This window comes from Mustela nivalis, assembly GCF_964662115.1.
Source record: "Mustela nivalis genome assembly, chromosome: 2".
Classification (NCBI taxonomy): domain Eukaryota; kingdom Metazoa; phylum Chordata; class Mammalia; order Carnivora; family Mustelidae; genus Mustela; species Mustela nivalis.
The window spans coordinates 99,738,494-99,756,840 of NC_139021.1; the positions used below are offsets into that span (position 1 = coordinate 99,738,494).

The 18,347-nt window shown below is 48.0% G+C and overlaps 1 protein-coding gene across 1 annotated transcript in view; it reads right to left on the reverse strand.

Annotated features, from left to right (window-relative positions):
* NID1 (nidogen 1) overlaps positions 1–18,347 on the reverse strand; it is an 81,444-nt gene that overhangs the window by 17,614 nt on the left and 45,483 nt on the right. Inside the window, exons 10-12 of the mRNA XM_082720739.1 lie at positions 14,194–14,319; positions 9,260–9,409; positions 8,128–8,250 (exon numbers count right to left, since the gene is read on the reverse strand). Of these exons, the coding sequence (XP_082576865.1) occupies positions 8,128–8,250; positions 9,260–9,409; positions 14,194–14,319 (399 nt within the window). The remainder of the gene's footprint in view (positions 1–8,127; positions 8,251–9,259; positions 9,410–14,193; positions 14,320–18,347) is intronic.

The following is an 18,347-nucleotide window of genomic DNA, read 5'->3' on the forward strand; positions in this document are numbered from 1 at the left end:
TTTGGTGTTATCTTGGGCGCATCCACAATGCTGGATGTGTCACACTCCTCACCATAGGACCACGATGGCACCAGTAACTAATCTCATGCATTATTGTGAGGAGTAAGGGAAATATGATGGGACAACATGTACAGACGGAATTTGAAATTCCACACTCAAATGTTCATTTGTCACTGCAACATGGCCTCCATGGTGACATTGTGTGCATGTTGCCAGCAAATATTTAAAGTACCTTCTGTCTATGCTGCCAGTTCTCACGCTAGCCTGCTTCATGGGGTTGCTGCCACGATCAGAAGCAGTAAGTGAGGCCAGGAAAGTGTGTGTTGAACCTGGCAAGGGAAAGAGTGGGCATGCTTTCCTTTTTGTTCTAGGAGCTAATACTAAAAAACAAATAAACAAACAAACAACATATTTGATGTAGGAAGAGCCAAATGAAGATACAAATAAGCCATCTGCTTGAGAATAAGATATTGGGTTTTGTTGGCTCTTGGATGTAGAATTTGTTCCTTCCTCAATATCTTGCACGTACGCAGGGTTTGCAAGTTTCCCGTATCAACTGTCTCCATTCACACGTGTTTCATTTAATTCTCTACCAGAACAGTATGCAACAGGCAACTCCATTTTTATACCACATGAAAGAGCCAAGGCTCAGGCTGGTGAGGGAGTTCCCAGGCCACAGCACTAGGAAAGAGCTCAGTGCAAGCTAGAACCTGGGTCTTTGGATTCTTGGCTCAGCCCCTCTGTATCCACAAGCCCAGAGCCCAGAACAGCTCATGGACACCAGACATGTTATGTCATCGGTGATATATACAAGCAAGCTTAACGCACGCACTGAAATTATCTGTGGCCCACAGACTCAGTTTCCTTTTTTTTTTTTTAATAAAGATTTTATCTATTTATTAGACAGATCACAGATAGGCAGAGAGGCAGGCAGAGAGAGAGAGAGAGAGGAGGAAGCAGGCTCCCCGCTGAGCAGAGAGACAGATGTGGGCTCGATCCTAGACCCTGGGATCATGACCTGAGTGAAAGGCAGAGGCTTTAACCCACTGAGCCACCCAGGTGCCTCCAGACTCAGTTTCCTTCCACCGGCGTCTGTATACCATGCTGCCTTTCCAACTAGAGAACAGGCCTGGTATTGCGTGTGCTGTCAACAACGCCTAGCTTTTAAGGAAGTAGGGGTGACTCCATTTTATGTGGCTGACAGTTTTGTGTTGACGTGTTTGGCCAACATACAGAGTCTCAAGTGATCTACAACTTATAGAGGAATTTTTAAGTTGCTGTATCTTGAACTTACAAAGAGGAGGAGAAAACTACCAATTGGGACTCAGGATATGGAATTTCAAGTGTGTTTACGGAAAGCTGCGATGTCACTGGGTTTCCTGGGATGGCTTCCCAGCCCGGCTAGCAGGAGCAGCCCCAGTGGGAGCCGCCTGCTGAGGGTCTCAGCCCTCCATGGGGAATTTTCCATTGCAGGCAGGGATGGGAGGGGTAATAAAGACACATTTCCTGGCCCTGTTCCTGCCTGATAAAATGAAAACTCAGGCAAGATTCTTTTTACTCATCTGCTCTGAGCAAGCAGTCAAGACCTGATATTTATCCAGGGACGAGCAGGAAGTCTGGGATGAATTTCTCAAGGTTGGGGACAAAGAAAATGAGAGAAAAATGATAAAGAGAAATAAGAAAAAAAAAAGCACCTTTAAAATCTCTTCACTTGTATCTCATTTCCTTGCCTGATTAAATTTCTTTCTCCATGTTAATCCAAAATAAGTAACTAGTGTAGCCTCTGATATTCTCAGGGTGGAGGGACTCGTTTTGGGGGAGCCTTCCTTATGTAGCCTCTTCCTGTCTACTCTGCCCCCTCCAGGGGCCAGCTTCCCCGCACATGGATTTATCTATAATAAAAATAATCCAGCAGCAGAGACCATAGGAATTTTTTTTAAAGGTCTTACTCAATTTTGAGAAAAACTGCCATAGAAAATTCTCTTACATAAGGAGTTCAAGGAACTTTTTGTAAACCAAAAAATTATTCAGACCTCATGTTCTTTGTTTATAAAACAAAGGAGATGAATTATAGAATTTCTAGAGCCCTTCTAGCTCTCACTGGGAAATTCAAGTTTTCTAACACTGGGTTTGTTTGAAGCAAAGTGCACAGGGAAACAGAAACGATATGATACAAACAAAAAGTGTCCATTAAATTGTTTCTCAGTTTTCCTTAAGTTGTATTATCTAAATGTTTTCATCTTTCCTTGAAGCCTGCTCTCTGATCTCCTGAATTCCTTTGTGTCTAAAGATGTATACTGTGTCTGCTTGTGCAACATGCTGGTAAGCGTGACGGGTGCCGAGCATGAAGAGATGCAATCCAACATCGGCAGGTGTGGTATGTGCCCTTAAGGACTGAGCTTTACGACTCTAGCCAGGACTTTGTAGATGCCTCTTTGATCTGCTACTAATCCAGTCTCTTACTTTCCAACACTCTAGACAATTACATTCCCCCAGACAAGGCTAGCAGCCGTGGTGAGCAGCCTCCAAGATGGCCCCAGTCTCCTGCCCCCTGGCATTCTCATATTTAGGCAGTTCCCCTCCACAACGTCCGAGGGTTGCCCTGTGACTAATATTATCACCAGAAGTGACAGCCTGTCACTTCCCAGATGAGGTTACAAAAGACTCTGGCTTCCATCTTGGATGTACTCGTTCTTTCTCTTACCACCTGCTCTGGAGGAAGCCAGCTGCCAGGTCTTGAAGTCACTGAGGCAACCATGTGAGAGATCCAGGCCGTGAGGACCTGCAGTCCTCAGTCCAGCGGCCTGTGAGGCGCAAGGGCTTGCCAGCAACCACATGGATCCCTCAGGCCCTGGTGAACCTCAGAGAAGACCAGAGTCCCAGCGAATGCCTTGACGACAATCCAATGAGAGACCCTAAAGCAAGACCACCCAGCTAAGCTGCCCCTGAGTTCCTGACCCTCAGAGCTGTGAGATAGTATTTATGTCTTCGGCTGCTAAATCTGGGGATCCTTTATTACAATACAATAGATAACTACCATGAACCCTTGAGCAACACAGGTCTGAACTGTGGATTTTTTTTTTTTTAAGATTTATTTATTGAGAGAGAGAGAGAGTAGGGGAGGGACTGGAAGAGAGAGAAAATGCACGAGTGGTGGAGAGGGGCAGAGGGAAAGGGGAAAGCTCAAGCAGACTCAGCTAAGCGTGGAGATCAACTCAGGGATCGACCCTGCGACCTTGAGATCATGACCTGACCTGAAACCAAGAGTCAGACACTTAACCAACTGAGTCATGCTGGCACCCTGAACTGTGGATTTTTTTTTAACTGTATTTTCTCTTTCTTATGATTTTCTTAATAACATTTTCTCTCCTCTAGCTTACTTTATAGTTGGAATATAGTATACAAGACATATATGACATACCAACTATATGTTCATCGACTGTTTATATTATTAGTAAGGCTTCTGGTCAACAGTAGGCTATGAGTAGTGAAGTTTTGGGGCAGTCAAAAGTTATACACAGATTTTCAACTGTCCCTGTCTGCAGGGTGGAGGGGGGGTCAGGGCCCCAACCCCACATTGTTCAAGAATCAATGTAATATGGCAGCCCTCAAACTTTCTGCCCATGACCCACAGAAATACACTTCACTCAGCAACTACACACACACACACACACACACACACACACACACACTCATCCACACATAGAGACAAGCATCATTTCACCCAACGGCACTTTCTCCTACTATGCACACTCCACCTACTCGGTTGTTTTCCTGATTGTTTTCTGTTCTATTCTGTTGAAAAGGAAAGATGATAGCAGTCGGCTGAACTGATTCCACAGTCCACACACGGGTTGTGGGCAAGAGTGCAGAGGCGCAGGGGGCACAAATCCGAGTTTCTTGTCTTGCCTGTCATTAGGTTGACACTGCTATAGCCGGGACCTTAACTGGCTGACTCACCCTCAAAGCCAGTTTAGTTTGAATTTTTTAAAAACTTGTCCCCTACTGTATACAGTAGGACCAAGCTAAGTGCTGACTGATTCCCCGTACCTCACTGTGCTTGGCAATAGCAGTTGGGATGACACACATATTATTTTTCTCCCTGTTAATATTTCACAGAATAATTTAGTCAAAGTTTAGAAAAATATGATGAAAACCTCTGTGTTCATTTTCCAGCTGAAAAAAAAATTGGAAATACAAAGGGTGGCTCAGTGGGTTAAAGCCTCTGCCTTCCGCTCAGGTCATGATCCCAGGGTCCTGGGATCGAGCCCCGAATCGGGCTCTCTGCTCAGCCAGGAGCCTGCTTTCTCCTCTCTCTCTGCTTGCCTCTCTGCCTACTTGTGATCTCTGTCTGTCACATAAATAAAATCTTTAAAAAAAAGAAGAAAGAAAGAAAAAAAAAGAAATCCAAAGGCAGCCCCTGTGTAGCCCTCCTCAATCCCATCTTCCTCTCTCTCACTGCTCAGGTAACCTTGAGCCCCGAATTTTTGTTTTTCATTCCTATCTATGCATTTTGTAGCTTTCTTACCTATGTATACACACGTGGCTTTATTTTCATAGTGTTATATTTTACATAAACGGCCTCATGCTGTATATATCCTTCTGTCACTTTTTTCCTGCTTACCATGTTTTTGAGAATTATCCATTGATTCTGGCTCACACATTTTAACTGCTGTACATGATTTCATTGTAGGAATTGTACCAAAACCCACTGGTGCAGCCCTCCTGTTGACAACCATTTAGTTTGTTGCTATCGTTGTTACCAGCGATACTCAACGAACACTCACGTACACTTCTAGCACACTCCTCTCTTGACGATGTAACTAGATGCTAAATTTCTTAAGAGAATGGGGTTGAGTCCATCAGCAATCCTAGCAGACAGCTCTGATTGGTTTTGTCCTTGTCCCATCTTCCTATTCCAGTCTGCAGGTCTGAATTTGTTTCTGTTTTGTTAACAGAGCCTTAGGGAAGGGGCAAGGAGTAAGGTTAAAAATAAAAAACGGGCGCTTCGGTGGTTCAGTAGGTTAAAGCCTCTGCCTTCGGCTCAGGTCATGATCCCAGGGGTCCTGGGATCGAGCCCCACATCGGGCTCTCTGCTCAGTGGGGAGCCTGCTTCCCCCTCTCTCTCTGCCTGCCTCTCTGCCTACTTGTGATCTCTGTCTGTCAAATAAATAAATAAAACCTTTTAAAAATAAATAAATAACAAAAACCAAAAAATGAAGCAATATGAAGCAAGCCTAAAGAAATAACGAGCGTCAGTCATTTTTAGTAGCTGCTGGAATGTTTGATTGAGATTATCACGAATTCTTCCCTGCTTATCAGAATCTATGGGCAGCGAGATGGTTTTTATCCACAACTTCAAGAATAAAAGATTAGCTCTGCCTCAGTTCATCTTGGCTGGGGGTTGGGAAACATTTCCTGTCAAGGGCCGAGTGGTAGAGATTTCAGGCTTTGTATGCCTCTTAGTCTTGGCCACAACTACTGAACTCAGCCTGTGTCAAATGAAAGAAGCCATTGGCTCTACATAAGCTAACGAGCATGGCTGTTCTCCAATAAAACTTCATTTACAAAAACAAGAGCTGGGCTAATTTTGACGTGCAAATGACAGGACACAGATCCTTGTTCTAACCAGAAGAAAACAATGTAGATGAGAAATATATAGTGTTATATGTTCAAATTTTAACCTTAAATCTATTATTTTTCTTTTTGATGGGTGACTATCCTAAAAACTGGTCACACCTAGCCCTGGTGAGAGGGTGGAAAATAAATACTTTCCTACACTGCTAGTAGGAGAGGAAACTGGTGCAGTCACCTGTTTCTTCAACAACTATAAATTGGGGTCGGGGGGAGCACAATCATGGGCCACGTCCTCCACCGGATATTGGGGACATAGGAATAAAATGCATATGCAGGGCGCCTGGATGGCTCTGTGGGTTAACCCTTTGCCTTTGGCTCCGGTCATGATCTCAGGGTCCTGGGATCGAGCCCCACATCGGGCTCTCAGCTCAGCAGGGAGCCTGCCTCCCCCGACTCTCTCTGCCTGCCTCTCTGCCTACTTGTGATCTCTGTCTGTCAAATAAATAAATAAAATCTTGAAAAAAAAATAAGTAAAACTCATATGCAGCCTACACTCACAGGTTAGTGTAGACAGGCATTGAAATAGTTACTAATTGCTTAACAAGGTGGTGGTAAAATGGATATTTTGTTGAAACATTATGTAATTGTGCATATACAGGACATATTTACAGTGGCATAAATACACCTGGCAGTAACAGTGGCAATAATTAATATGTAAATGTTAATTAATTATATATTGTATATTAATTATATATTTATTAATAATATATAATATATACTATAAATATAATTAATATTTATTAATTAATAAATATCAGTTCATACTAAATAAATAAATAACAAATAAGTAACCACATGACGCCAGACTGAGGCATCTGGCATATTCTTGATCTCATGACAGAACAGCATATGGTTCCGGGGACTGAATCCGGGCTAGAGTCCATCTGACAGAACCGGGTTTGGATCTTGGTTCCAGCACTTACTACCAATGGGTACTTGATTACACCTTTATCTTTTTCAGCATCAGGATCCTCGGTGTAATTGGAGATTGTAATTGTGTTCATTTTAAATTTTTAAAATTAAAAAAAAATTTTTTTTAAGATTTTATTTATTTATCTGACAGAGAGAGATCACAAGCAGGCAGAGAGGCAGGCAGAGAGAGAGGAGGAAGCAGGTTCCCCGCTTAGCTGAGAGCCCAATGCGGGACTCAATCCCAGGACTACTGAGATCATGACCTGAGCTGAAGGCGGTGGCTTAACCCACTGAGCCACCCAGGTGCCTCTTGTGTCCATTTTAAAAAGATGATTATGAGGCACCATCAGTTCAGCATTGGATTCTTGATTTCGGATCCGTCGTGATCTCAGGGTCATGAGCTCGAGCCTCTTGTCAGGCTCCAGCTGGGCATGGAGTCCGCTTGGGATTCTCTCTCTCCTTTGCCCCTTCCCTCGCCTCTCCCCCATTTGCTCTCTCTCTCTCGGAAAAAGAAAAGAAGATTATGAACATCACGTGAAACAGTACAGGTGAAGCACCTACACAAACGGCCACCCATTACGTGTATTCATTCGGCTGCATCTACGGAGTGCCTCCTATGTTCCCAGATCAGCTCCAGATATGGACCTAGGACTATCATTATCTTTATTGTCTAATGAGACACCACGCAAGCCTCGGGTCACCAGGTCACTTCAGAAACCACACAGTCAGGTGTCATAGTTAGCAATGTGGACAGTTCTGTAGGGTCTTTAGCCAGCATCTTCCCCCAGTGGTGGCCCTTCACCCCTGCTCCCCTGCCCCGCCCGAGCTCCATTCCCTACGACTCCCAGGAAGCTGGGATGGCTTAATTTTATGTGTGAACTTGGCTGGACCACAGGGTAAAGATATGCTAGATATCTGGTCAAACACTGTAGGTCTTTCCGTGAAGACGTTTTGGATAAGATCGCCCTTTAACTTCATGGACTGAGTAAAGCAGATGGGCCTCATCTAATCAGTGGAAGGCTAGACTAGAACACAAAGGCTGGCCTTTCCCTGAGTAAGAGAGAATCCATCCTTCCCAACGATCAATGACCTGGGACACCAGCTTTTCTCTGCTTTCACACTCAGATGGAAACATGGGCTGTCTTGGGCCCCCAGTTTGCTAACTGCAGATCTTGGACTCGCAAGCCTTTACAATTGGGAAAACCAATTCCTTATAATCTCTTTATAATACACACACACGTGCATGCACACACACACACACACACATCTATTAGCTCTGTTTCTCTGGAGAACCCTGACTAATACAGAGTATTCTTACCCTGAACTGCTTGCTCAAGTTACAAGGATGCCCAGACTCGAGGTTGCCAATATAGTTATGGTCTGCGTGGTACCCCCTAGCGTTGTGTAGTGCACAACCGGTTGTACACTGCAGCTGTGCTCTCATCTCCCACCTTAACATCCCTTGAGACTCTCCATACAGACTCCAACTTCCCCACCTTAGTGCCTCTCCCAGGGCCATGTGCTCAGCATCAGAAACATGGCAAGGCCTACCAGCTCCAAACGTCTCCGACACCTTACCTCCGGGCACACAATGGAAGCCGTCTCCGTGATAACCAGGTTTGCACTGGCACTTGAAGGAGCCTGGAGTGTTGTAGCAGAAGGCGTCGGGGTGACATCGGGTTGACTGACACTCATCCACATCTGCAAAACAGCCACCAAGCCCAGGGGACAGTGAAATTTCTTCTGGAATTCATAGATGACACAGTAATTTAAACCACTTTCTCAACCCTGGGGGACTCTGTTTCTGATCTGGGAATAGCAATTCAAAATTTACAAAACGTGACTCATCAAAACACGAGCTCTCCAAATTCTATCCAGTGTATTTATAAATGTGTTTCACTCCAAGCATGCAGAAGGAAAAGAGAGAAGATTGGTTTGCATTATAAAATGAGCCTTCTCATCACAAGAGAGGGCTTCAAAAACCTGGGAGAGTTTGGAGACATCATTAAGGGCGGAGAGGAAAACCTCAGAGATAAGAGAAAATTCACGTGTTCAGTAATGAAAGTATCTCAGAATTTATAATCCTAGAAAAGCTTGGACTTTTCAGGAACACTGTTGGCTGTACTTTTAAGCAATTTTTCAAATCAGGGGGTGGGGGTAATTATCTCATAGTTCTCTCTCCTGAAATAATCTTTAAAGAACATCTTGGGAGCCATGAAGGACTGACCACAGGTCTAAAAGAATTCTGGGTAATCATTTATTCTTTGACGGTAGTCATTTATTCAATAAGGGCACTGGGCTTGTTTCGGAGCACAAGGTGAGAGCAGGTCAGATGAATTATATATACACATTTATATATCTCTTACTGAACAAAAACCTAGACCTCAAGCCCCATGTATCCAAGAGTTGTTTGCCTTTTCCCAAAAGAAAATCTCCTCAGTTCCTAGTAGACAACAGGAGTCTAATTGTTGCCTGAGTGAGCAAGTCACAGAGAACAAAGTAGTAGGGGGAGGCTAAGCATTTTCTCCAATGACAACAGCCCCCAAAGGAAAACACAGGGTTCACACTATGCAGAGAGACAAAACGCAGCCCATATGCTCAAAAGAGTTGAAAGAGTAATTCTCTTAATTTCAGGGTGAGTCGGTAATTGGCAGATGGGATTTTTTTTCTTTCAGGTTCCATGGAGAGAAAAATCAGAGCAAGCACGCACCTTGGCAGGCTCGGCCGTCCCCAGAGAAGCCCGGCAGACAGGAACAGGTGTAGGAGGACCCTCCCACGTAGACACACTGAGCCCGCTGGGGTATGTCGCAGTCATGGAGGCCAGTCTCGCAGTAGTTGATAGGGCGCTGGTCCACGACAGCTTCAAACAAAAGGTTGACACACAGTGTTTGGAGAGAGGCCCCAAATGGTCTCGGTAGCCTTCTAAGCAAGTTCCCTCTACATCAATGGTTTAGTCCACTGAGGGGACTGTGCCTAGACCCCGGACCTCCAGACATCCTGTCAGGCTTCCTCCTCTGCCCCCCCAGTGGGTTAGTACCCCTGAATTTTCTGTTTTCTGCCACCTGCCTCCAATCAGTCTTCAGAGACGGACACCATGGCTGTTCAGCCCACCTGGTACTCAACCTTGACAAAACCTCTCTCTATATTGGCTCCCTCAAACCCAACTTTCCGTTCACTGAGACATGGAGGTGGGCATGTGTGGATGTATGTACACACTTGCTGCAGCGACCCTGCTGGGGCACCTGGATGGAGCCAAGGACCTGAGACTTCTGCATGGTGGCTTGACCCCTGGCCCACCAAGCAGGTCAAGCACTGACTACAAACGCTGAAGGCATTTCCCGTGATGGGAGGAGAAGTTAATGTTTCCAGGGTGGTGAGACAGGTGTAGAGATACTGTGGATTCTGGGGTGTAAGCATCCCCGAGTGTCTACCAAGTACACATGTGTCTGCCGCATGGCTTTTATACCTCACTTCTCAGAGTCTCACATTTTTCCTCTGTGGGGAGGCCGGTGGATGAGCTGTCATTCTTTACAGGGTCCCAAAGATAGAACCCACAGAACGAGGGCTTGGGAAGCGGGTAAGTGACTAAGGGGGTGGCCGGTAATAACGTCTTGTGCTCTTGCCTCAAGATGGAAGTCAAGGGCTGAGGTCTCGGGGGTAATTTCAGTGGCAGTGCAGGATCTCTGGGGTTCCCAAGGCACCATTTAGCTTCTGGTTTTAAAGCTCTAAGACCCACGACAGAATTCTGTCCTTCAGAACTGATGTTCCTTTCCTTCCCTTCAAGGAGGCCCTTGGTGGCTGGACTATCCCAAGCAAGGAGGGCTTCTCTTCCTTCTCCTCCTCACTGAGTCTTTCCAAGACTGATTCCAGTTTTTCTTGTCTTTGAGAGAAAGAGAGAGAGAGCTCTAAGCACGGTCAGGGGACACGTCAAGGAGAGGGTATTCCTCAAGGTTCCAAATTTCTGGAAAACAGTCACCCAGATGATACCTAACAAGTGCAAGAACACACTCGGCTTCCTTGGGCCCTTCTTTCTTCTCTCCCGTCCCCTCATCTCTAAGTCTCTTCTCTTCTCTAGGGTCCCCTTGCTCCCCGCCCCCACTCCTTCAGCTTAGCTGCCCGACTTTCAAGAAATTAGGGTCCCTCAAAGGTCGGGAATGTACCCGCAGACAAAACCACCAGGAAACGAGTCTCACTCAGCTTTCTTTTCTCTATCTCTTCCGACACATATTTGTGTCATTTATACCTCATAGGTGGCCATTTTACAAGTGACATCTGCTCACGGCTTCGTTTGCTCCACCCTAATTAACAGAGACCCTCCGTAAGGGACACGCCGGGTAGGTCTCGACATTCCCTCCCAGCCATTGCGGTCGCACGTGCATTTCTATAATCCTCAAATCATTTCTAGAAAAAAGGCAATTTAGAGCTGCGTTTTTTTTTTTATCACTTTTTTTTAATGGAAGATCACTTTTCCATGCCAAAGCCATTTGCTCCTTAAAGAAGTTTTAAAAGCCAGCCCTATCATTCCAAACTGTTTCGTTCGAACGGTTTCATTTTCAAAAATACGTGAGGCATTTTTTAGGGAGGTTTCATGTCAGTTAAGAGGGAAAGTCTCTTCGACATTTCTTGACCATGAGCACACAGCCCACAGCCCTGGCAGTGTGTCTCAGTTCTCACACAACTGGAATTTCTAGATGGCTTTGCTGACAACATTCATTCAGAGGGGTCAGGACGGTCACGGCGGACAGCGGCTGCCCGGAGAACCTAAGCCACTGGAGGGGACACTGGGGCACCACGCAGTGCTCTCCTCAAAGGCTCCTGACCTTGCTGAGCTGGCAAGTTCTCTACAACTCTGATCCCACCCCTTTTACGAATGGGAAACGACATGCTGGGAGGAAGGGGGTGCATTCCGGAAAGGAGAGAAAACCAGGCTCAAATGAGAATTAAAATTTAACTAGAATCCCAAGCAGACTGTAAGCTGGGGTTGTGCTTTCCTAGCGCCACCTTTTCTGAGGAGAAGCATGGAGAAGGACCCTTCCCTGACCTGGAAGGAGTAAAGCGGGCTGCTGGTCCTGAGCCGCTGCCGCCCCCCGGCAGCAGTCCCCCAGAACCACCTGCAGGCTGGTTGGGCTGGAAATGAGACAGGAGAGAAGGGGGAGATGCCAAGAAGGAAAGACAACCGAGGGTAAGAAGTCACCGGTTAGAAGGAAGGAAAGGTATACAGGGTGTAAACAGCTCTAAGGAGGGTGGTTTCCCTCGTTACTTTGAAGTTCTGAAAATAAGGTCACAAAAGTGAATGTTTTACATTAATTTTTCCCAACAATACAATAGGCAGGGAAGGGAGAACACTGGGTGAAGCAAGTCCTCTTCCTGGCCTGTGGGATGGGCAGGTACATGGTTTTGTGCACTGCACGAAGACACCCACGTAAGGGGGTCAATGGAACCTCAAATCTCCCCACATTCCACACACAGAGCAGCGTATCCTAGGGCTATGGCCACGCAGAGGGGGATTGTCTGTGTCTTTACATAAAGGTGATTTATGGGCTGTTTTCGTACTTTGCACATTCTAATTAACTGTAAAAGTTGGCATGCAGTGGCAAAGAGAAAGGTCGCAGGTTTACAGGAAATGCCAAACACAGAAGTCCACGAGGCAGTTCCCCACAGGAAACCGAACCTCACAGAAAGAGGCAATGACCCCAGCCAGCCCACAGCCCCTGCACGAGCCCCAGCCCTTCACCGTCGGCAGCCACTGCACTGGCCTCCGCAACTAGCCCAACTGTCTTCTCTCCCTTCTCTGCTGCGACCTGGGATAAATCTTTCCAACCCGGGCTTTCCGTGCAGCATACAGTTGTGACAGAGAATTTCGGCAGAGGTGACCCGGCGACAAGCCAGAGCGACTGGCTGGAACGCATTTAGGCCGACGTGGTTTTCCCCGTGAGCTGCCTCTCCATGCAGTGGCTCTCGAAGGAGCTGGGCAATGGGGGATGGTGGCCAGGCCTGTGGGCAGGGGGGACTCGGGAGGCCTGGTGGCACAGCTCCGGGTGACTGTCACATGTGTTCCTGAGCAGTGGGATCCCTGGTTCAGACAAAATCTCACCCAGAGTGTGACATGCAGAGAAACGAAAGGCTGGAGGTCATGGTGGGGGACAGACGGGCCCCGGCTCCCACAGCTCCTCCCCGGCAGCTCCCGAGGGGCCTCCAAGGGCTCTGGGCGACCCCGTGAGCCCATGATCCAGCCTGAGGAACCGAGGTCCAGACATGTGAGGTGTCCTCCTCAAAGTCCAATGCCTCGGAGCGGACATCTGTTCCCCCCTGCCCTGCGGTGAGTGCGCTCGGCAGGAGGACGTCGCGCCTCCCGGCCACCCACCCCGGAGCCGCGTCCCCCCACCCGCCAGGGCTGAGTCCAGACGTAATGGAAATGGGGCCGTCATGAAAAATAAACGTTCAAGTCACCTCCATCTCCAAAAAGCAGGGAAGGAGCTTGGGCCAAACACACAGAAATGGTTGTTCTCTACCAAGAGAGAAAAAAGTGACCTTAGCAGGGCCGGGATCTGCACTCTGTGCAAGGGGACCGGCTTCCCAAAACGTGCAGATGTTTGGGTCACGTTCAAAACCCGAGAACGGCCTGTTCCTTTCCGCCCCCGGGCTGCCACCTCACCCTGGGACCTCAGCAGCCCTGCCTGAGCGTCCGGGTGGAGCGAACGGAGCGCGTCCGGCTGCAGGGAGCAGCCAGGCAGCAAAAAGGGGGCGGCTCCGTGATGAGACACAAGAATCTGTTTTAAAACTGGGACCACAAGGCACCTGGGTGACTCTGTCGATTAAACCTCTGCCTTCGGCTTAGGTCATGGTCTCTGGGCCATTGGATGAAGCCCCACATCAGGCTCTCTGCTCAGCGGGATGCCTATTCCCTCACCCCACCGCCTGCCTCTCTGCCTACTTGTCTGTCAAATAAATAAATAAAATCTTTAAAAAATAAATAAATAAAATTAGGAGGACAAGTTGAGCTTGGAGGCCCATTTAGCATGCTGCCCACCAGAACGGACATCTCCAAGAATCTTTGAACTTAAACTTCTTGGCCCCCGTCAGGTCCAAGTGCAGCAGCAGGAAATAAGTGGAAACGTCTGAACAGTCAAGCCCTTGGGGCAGGCCCACGAGCACCAGTCCCCACAGCACCGGCCTGCAGTGCGGTGAGCCCCACGAAGAGCTTCTCACCTCCTCTGACAGGGCCAAGAAGCTCTGCTACAGCTCGTGGCTTATTCTAGCACTGCTTCTGCCTTAGGTGTGGGACCCTCCGGTATGTGGAGGGAAGGGATGAAGTCTGGTTCGTCTTTGTAAACGGCTTCCCCGAACAACAGAAGGCGGCGCCCCCATGTCAGCAAGATGACGACAGGGCGGCGCCTGCACTCAGACTGCAGGCAACACACCCCGCATGCATGAGCGGTGTGACAAGTCACCCGCAGAACTTACTGGATTTGACAAGTCACCTGCAGAACTTACCAGATTTGACAAGTCACCCACAGAACTTACCCGATTTGACAAGTCACCCGCAGAACTTACCGGATTTGACAAGTCACCCGCAGAACTTACCCGATTTGACAAGTCACCCACAGAACTTGCCCGATTTGACAAGTCGCCCGCAGAACTTACCCACACAGGCTCCCGCCTCTGAGAACCGATAGCCGTCCACACACTCGCAGCGGAAGGTTCCAGGCTGATTATTGCAGACGGCGTGGCTCCCACACACCGAGGGCTGTTCTGAACATTCATCGATATCTACAACAAATTTTTTTTAAAATCCACACTTAAAAAAAAAAACCACTTCAAATATGGGTAAATACAATGAAATAGTATTTTGGACCACACAATTGGATCGATTCTAAGACAAACTCTTCTATGGTCCAAAAGTTACATGAATACGATTTTTTTCCTATTTATTTTTTTATTTCATCATCAGCAGGAGAGCAGAGGGAGAGAGAACCTCAAGCAGACACCACGCAGGACGCAAAGCTCAGTCTCACGACGCAAAGCTTAGTCTCACGACCCTCAGATCGTAAGCTGACCTGAAACGAAGGGTCGGACGCTTCATTGACGGAGCCACCCGGACACCCCAGTAAGAGTTTTCTTCCTGCGTGCCACTTTCGAGAGTGACCCCAAGGCCCTCCTACGTAACCGCGTGCTTCCCCTGCCTGTCCTGGAGGCAGCCGCTGAGCCTGGGGCTCGCTAACACCAGACTGGCCCGTGCACGTCAGAAAGCCAGGTGCGCAAGCGTCCAGACTGTAAACACGGCTCCTGAGGCCACGGAGCATATTTAAATGTGCTACTCAAAAATATTACTTAACCCACTTACAGGTACAAAGCAAAGCTGAACAATGTCAGGCCTAATTGTGAATTTTTGAATGTTGTCTAGAGCTTAATGCACTAAAAGGAAGCTTGTCAGTGAACCGGCAGGGTGATGTCCTCTCATGACAATACCAAAGCTATCACAAAAAACCATATGCTTTGGAACTGGACATAGCTAGGCTCCAATCTGCTTCTTTAGTTACCAGCTTGTGTGGTCTTGGGCAAGCTACTAACTACTCAGCCTCAGTTTCCCCGTTGGTAAGTGAAGCACAGTATGACTGACCTTGAGGGATTCTTCTGAGGACTACAGGAGTTGGATGTAAGCCAGAGGAACACCCAGTATGCTCAAGAAACGTAGCTATTATTGTAATTTTTAGGGGTTCATCCTATAGCCGTGGGGATGGATTGGGCTGATCTAGGGCCACGGCCCTCAGATTGCCACCAGGCATCAGGGTCCAATCTGCATGCAGCTAACCCCACAGCAAGGCTGGTTGGCCCAGACGAGAAGCTGAGCTAACTTGTCATCGCCCTGATTACCTGCCCACTAATGGACTGAAATAAACACAACCACATGAGGTTCTTCCTATGCCAGCCTCATCCTCAGAGTATGCTGAGTATGAGTAGTCTAGAAATGCTGGCATTTCTAGAACCTTGAGACATGGGGACGTCATTTCATGAGATCATGAGATCTCATGATCATACAAGTTCCCTCCTCTTCTTACCCTCCTCCAACGCCTTCACGGGAACTTTCACATTTGGAAGACAAAGCCTCATGCGTCTATCTCCAATGGCCAGCCTCGCCCATCTCCTCCCTGGTGAGACATATCCCTGCTGGCCTATCGGACCATGTTGCCAAGAGAGGCACTTCTGCCACATCTGCCCCAGAGCCTGACCTCTACCCGTGCAAACACCCAAACCAAATGGTATTCAGCTTTTTAAATATGTACCGCCAATGTCACGTTCCCGTGCAATGTTTAAGATACAAGATCTCACACTAGAGGACCGCTCCGGGCACAGGTGGGAGGTCACAGCACACAGCCCCTCCCAAAGTAGCCCCTTCCACGAACTGGAGCTGGAGTGCGGCTGCGGGATACTCAGCACGGCCCCATCCGCCAGCTGCTGCTCCGACAACACAGGAAGAAAAAAAAAATCGGTCCGGCTTCCACGGTCTCTGTGCCCTAACTCTCAGAGGACACTCCCTGCACAGATGTCTGCACGCCCTGTTCAGACTGCAGGGCTCCAGAGCTCGGACTCCACTGCCAAAGCCCAAGAGCCCAGAGCAAGAGTTTTCAGTCAAAGGGACAGAGCGAAATCACCCGGGTAAGTGTTCCAAGTTCCAGTCCTCCCCCAGCAGTTTGTGGACAGGGATGCTGTGTGTTTCTAAAAGCTACTTGGGTGATTAAGAGGGTTAGCACTCCCTTAGCCCCCACCTACTGCTGCCCAGTAGGACCTGCGGGCCCGTGGGATGAGGGAGGGTATGGCCCCTTGGCACGCGAAGGTCCCTCTCTCTATACACCCAAGCACGGTGACACCTTTTCTGTAGGGCAAGACTCTAGGAGTTTCGTCCTTATAGTGAAATTCTTCTGAATGTCTAATCTAAAACCTCCCTTCTGTAAACCAAGGGTGGGACTTTAAACCTTCCGTTAGTCGAAACAGTAAGCTGGTGCTAACTGCCCCCTCGTAAAATATCACAAAATCTCCTTCAAGTTTGTTTTTTACTCTCTGGGAAGAGATCTTGCACATAGATCAGTCTCTAGCCCAACAGGAAAGTCCTAGATAATTTGTGTAATCATTGCTTCCTAACTTTTTTCAGAGTGGCTACTTTTCATGTATTTTCAGCCAATCTTAATTTGCCCCTTTTCTGAGGGCCAGGCTCTCTGAGGAAAGCCTCATGACTGATCTGTTACGTGCCTGTGTGTGCCCAACATTACCCGAAGAGAGGTCATCCAAAACGATCTCTACAGACTCCCGGCTGAGCAATGGATGGGAGTCATCCTGGCAGCAGATCTCTGCGATTTGTCTGGAAACCTTCTCCAAGCTATGCTGGAGGGACACCATGCAACATGTCGCCAACACCAGGCTTGCTGGGGATGTCATCTATCATCACATCAGTGTTACACAACAGAGTTGCAAAGGCTCATTCTCATTCTCTTCTAAGTCACTTTCCAGGTCAAAATAACACACGATGTGATTTGCCTAATGCAATTTCCTACCAACAGCCTCACGTCTCGATGCTTTAACACTCCGAGGCATGTTCTAGTGACTCTGAACAAAACAGTAGCCTGACCGGGAATATACTCACATTCCATCGTGCTAATCCCCCAGAACAAGGACTAACCAGAGAACAAAAGCAAGTCCACACACGACCACTTGTCTTCCTGAGCGAGCACAGAGAGGGTTCTCTGTGACAGCAACAGAGTAGGGAAGGTACGGCCGGGTCGTGTGCTGGGAGGTGAAGCAAGCGTTCCCACTACGGTCTGCTCAGGTGCTGGGAGTGGATGAAACAGCCGGAGGTCATGGCTCAGCAGCAGTGGGTTGGGGTGTCTCCAAGCTTTACTCACATGTGTTCGTCTTACGAAGTTGAGGTAGGGCCATGTAAAGACCAAGAAGGTATACGCTTCCAGCAGAGAAGTGAGGGAGCTCCCTCACTGCACGGTGTCCAAAACCATCTTCCTGGCCCTGGGAGGGCTCTGCCCCCCACTCCCCAGCTACCATGCTGCTTCAGACTGGCCTGAGCCAGCTCAGCCATGTAGGATTGCTGGGCCATGTGGGGGAAATTCTGGAACACTCTGATGATTACAGGCACGTAGGAACTCTGTCCCCTTCCCAGTCGTCTGTTACAAGGAAGGAGAGCATTGAACTGGATTCTACCACCTGTACAAAGCCATCAGCAGGCTAAACTGTTACACGGTCTGTTCCTACAAGCACATGTCCCTGCTCCCCATTATTTCAGATGCCCCAGTGAGCACCTTACTCTGAGCCAAATACAGGAACATAGTGACAGTAGGACCTGCCAACCTTTATGTTAAATCAGCACACGAAATCTGCCACTTGTCAGAGGGCTGGATGCCAGACCCCAGGCATCACCCCACGATTTCATGGCTCACCGGGTTGTCAGACCCCAATCCCTCAAGAGGACTGGTCATCTTTCTGGCCAAACATACAGGTGCATGCCACTCTTTCACTGGGGGGACATCCTTCTAGCATCTGCGACACCTGCTAGCGAACCCTCGGCTGCAGACTTAGGCTGCTCTGATTTAAGTGCTTGACACTCCTGCACTGCTTGCTTCTGCTGGATGGACTCGTCACTGAGTTAGGAGTCAGCTAACTGACCCTCGGTAGTGTCCTAAAACTTAGTCACAAACACATGGGTAAGTATGCAAAATTATATTATAATCAGGAGCGCCTAAGGGGCTCAGTCAGTTAAGTGTCTGCCTTCGGCTCAGGTCATGATCCCAGGG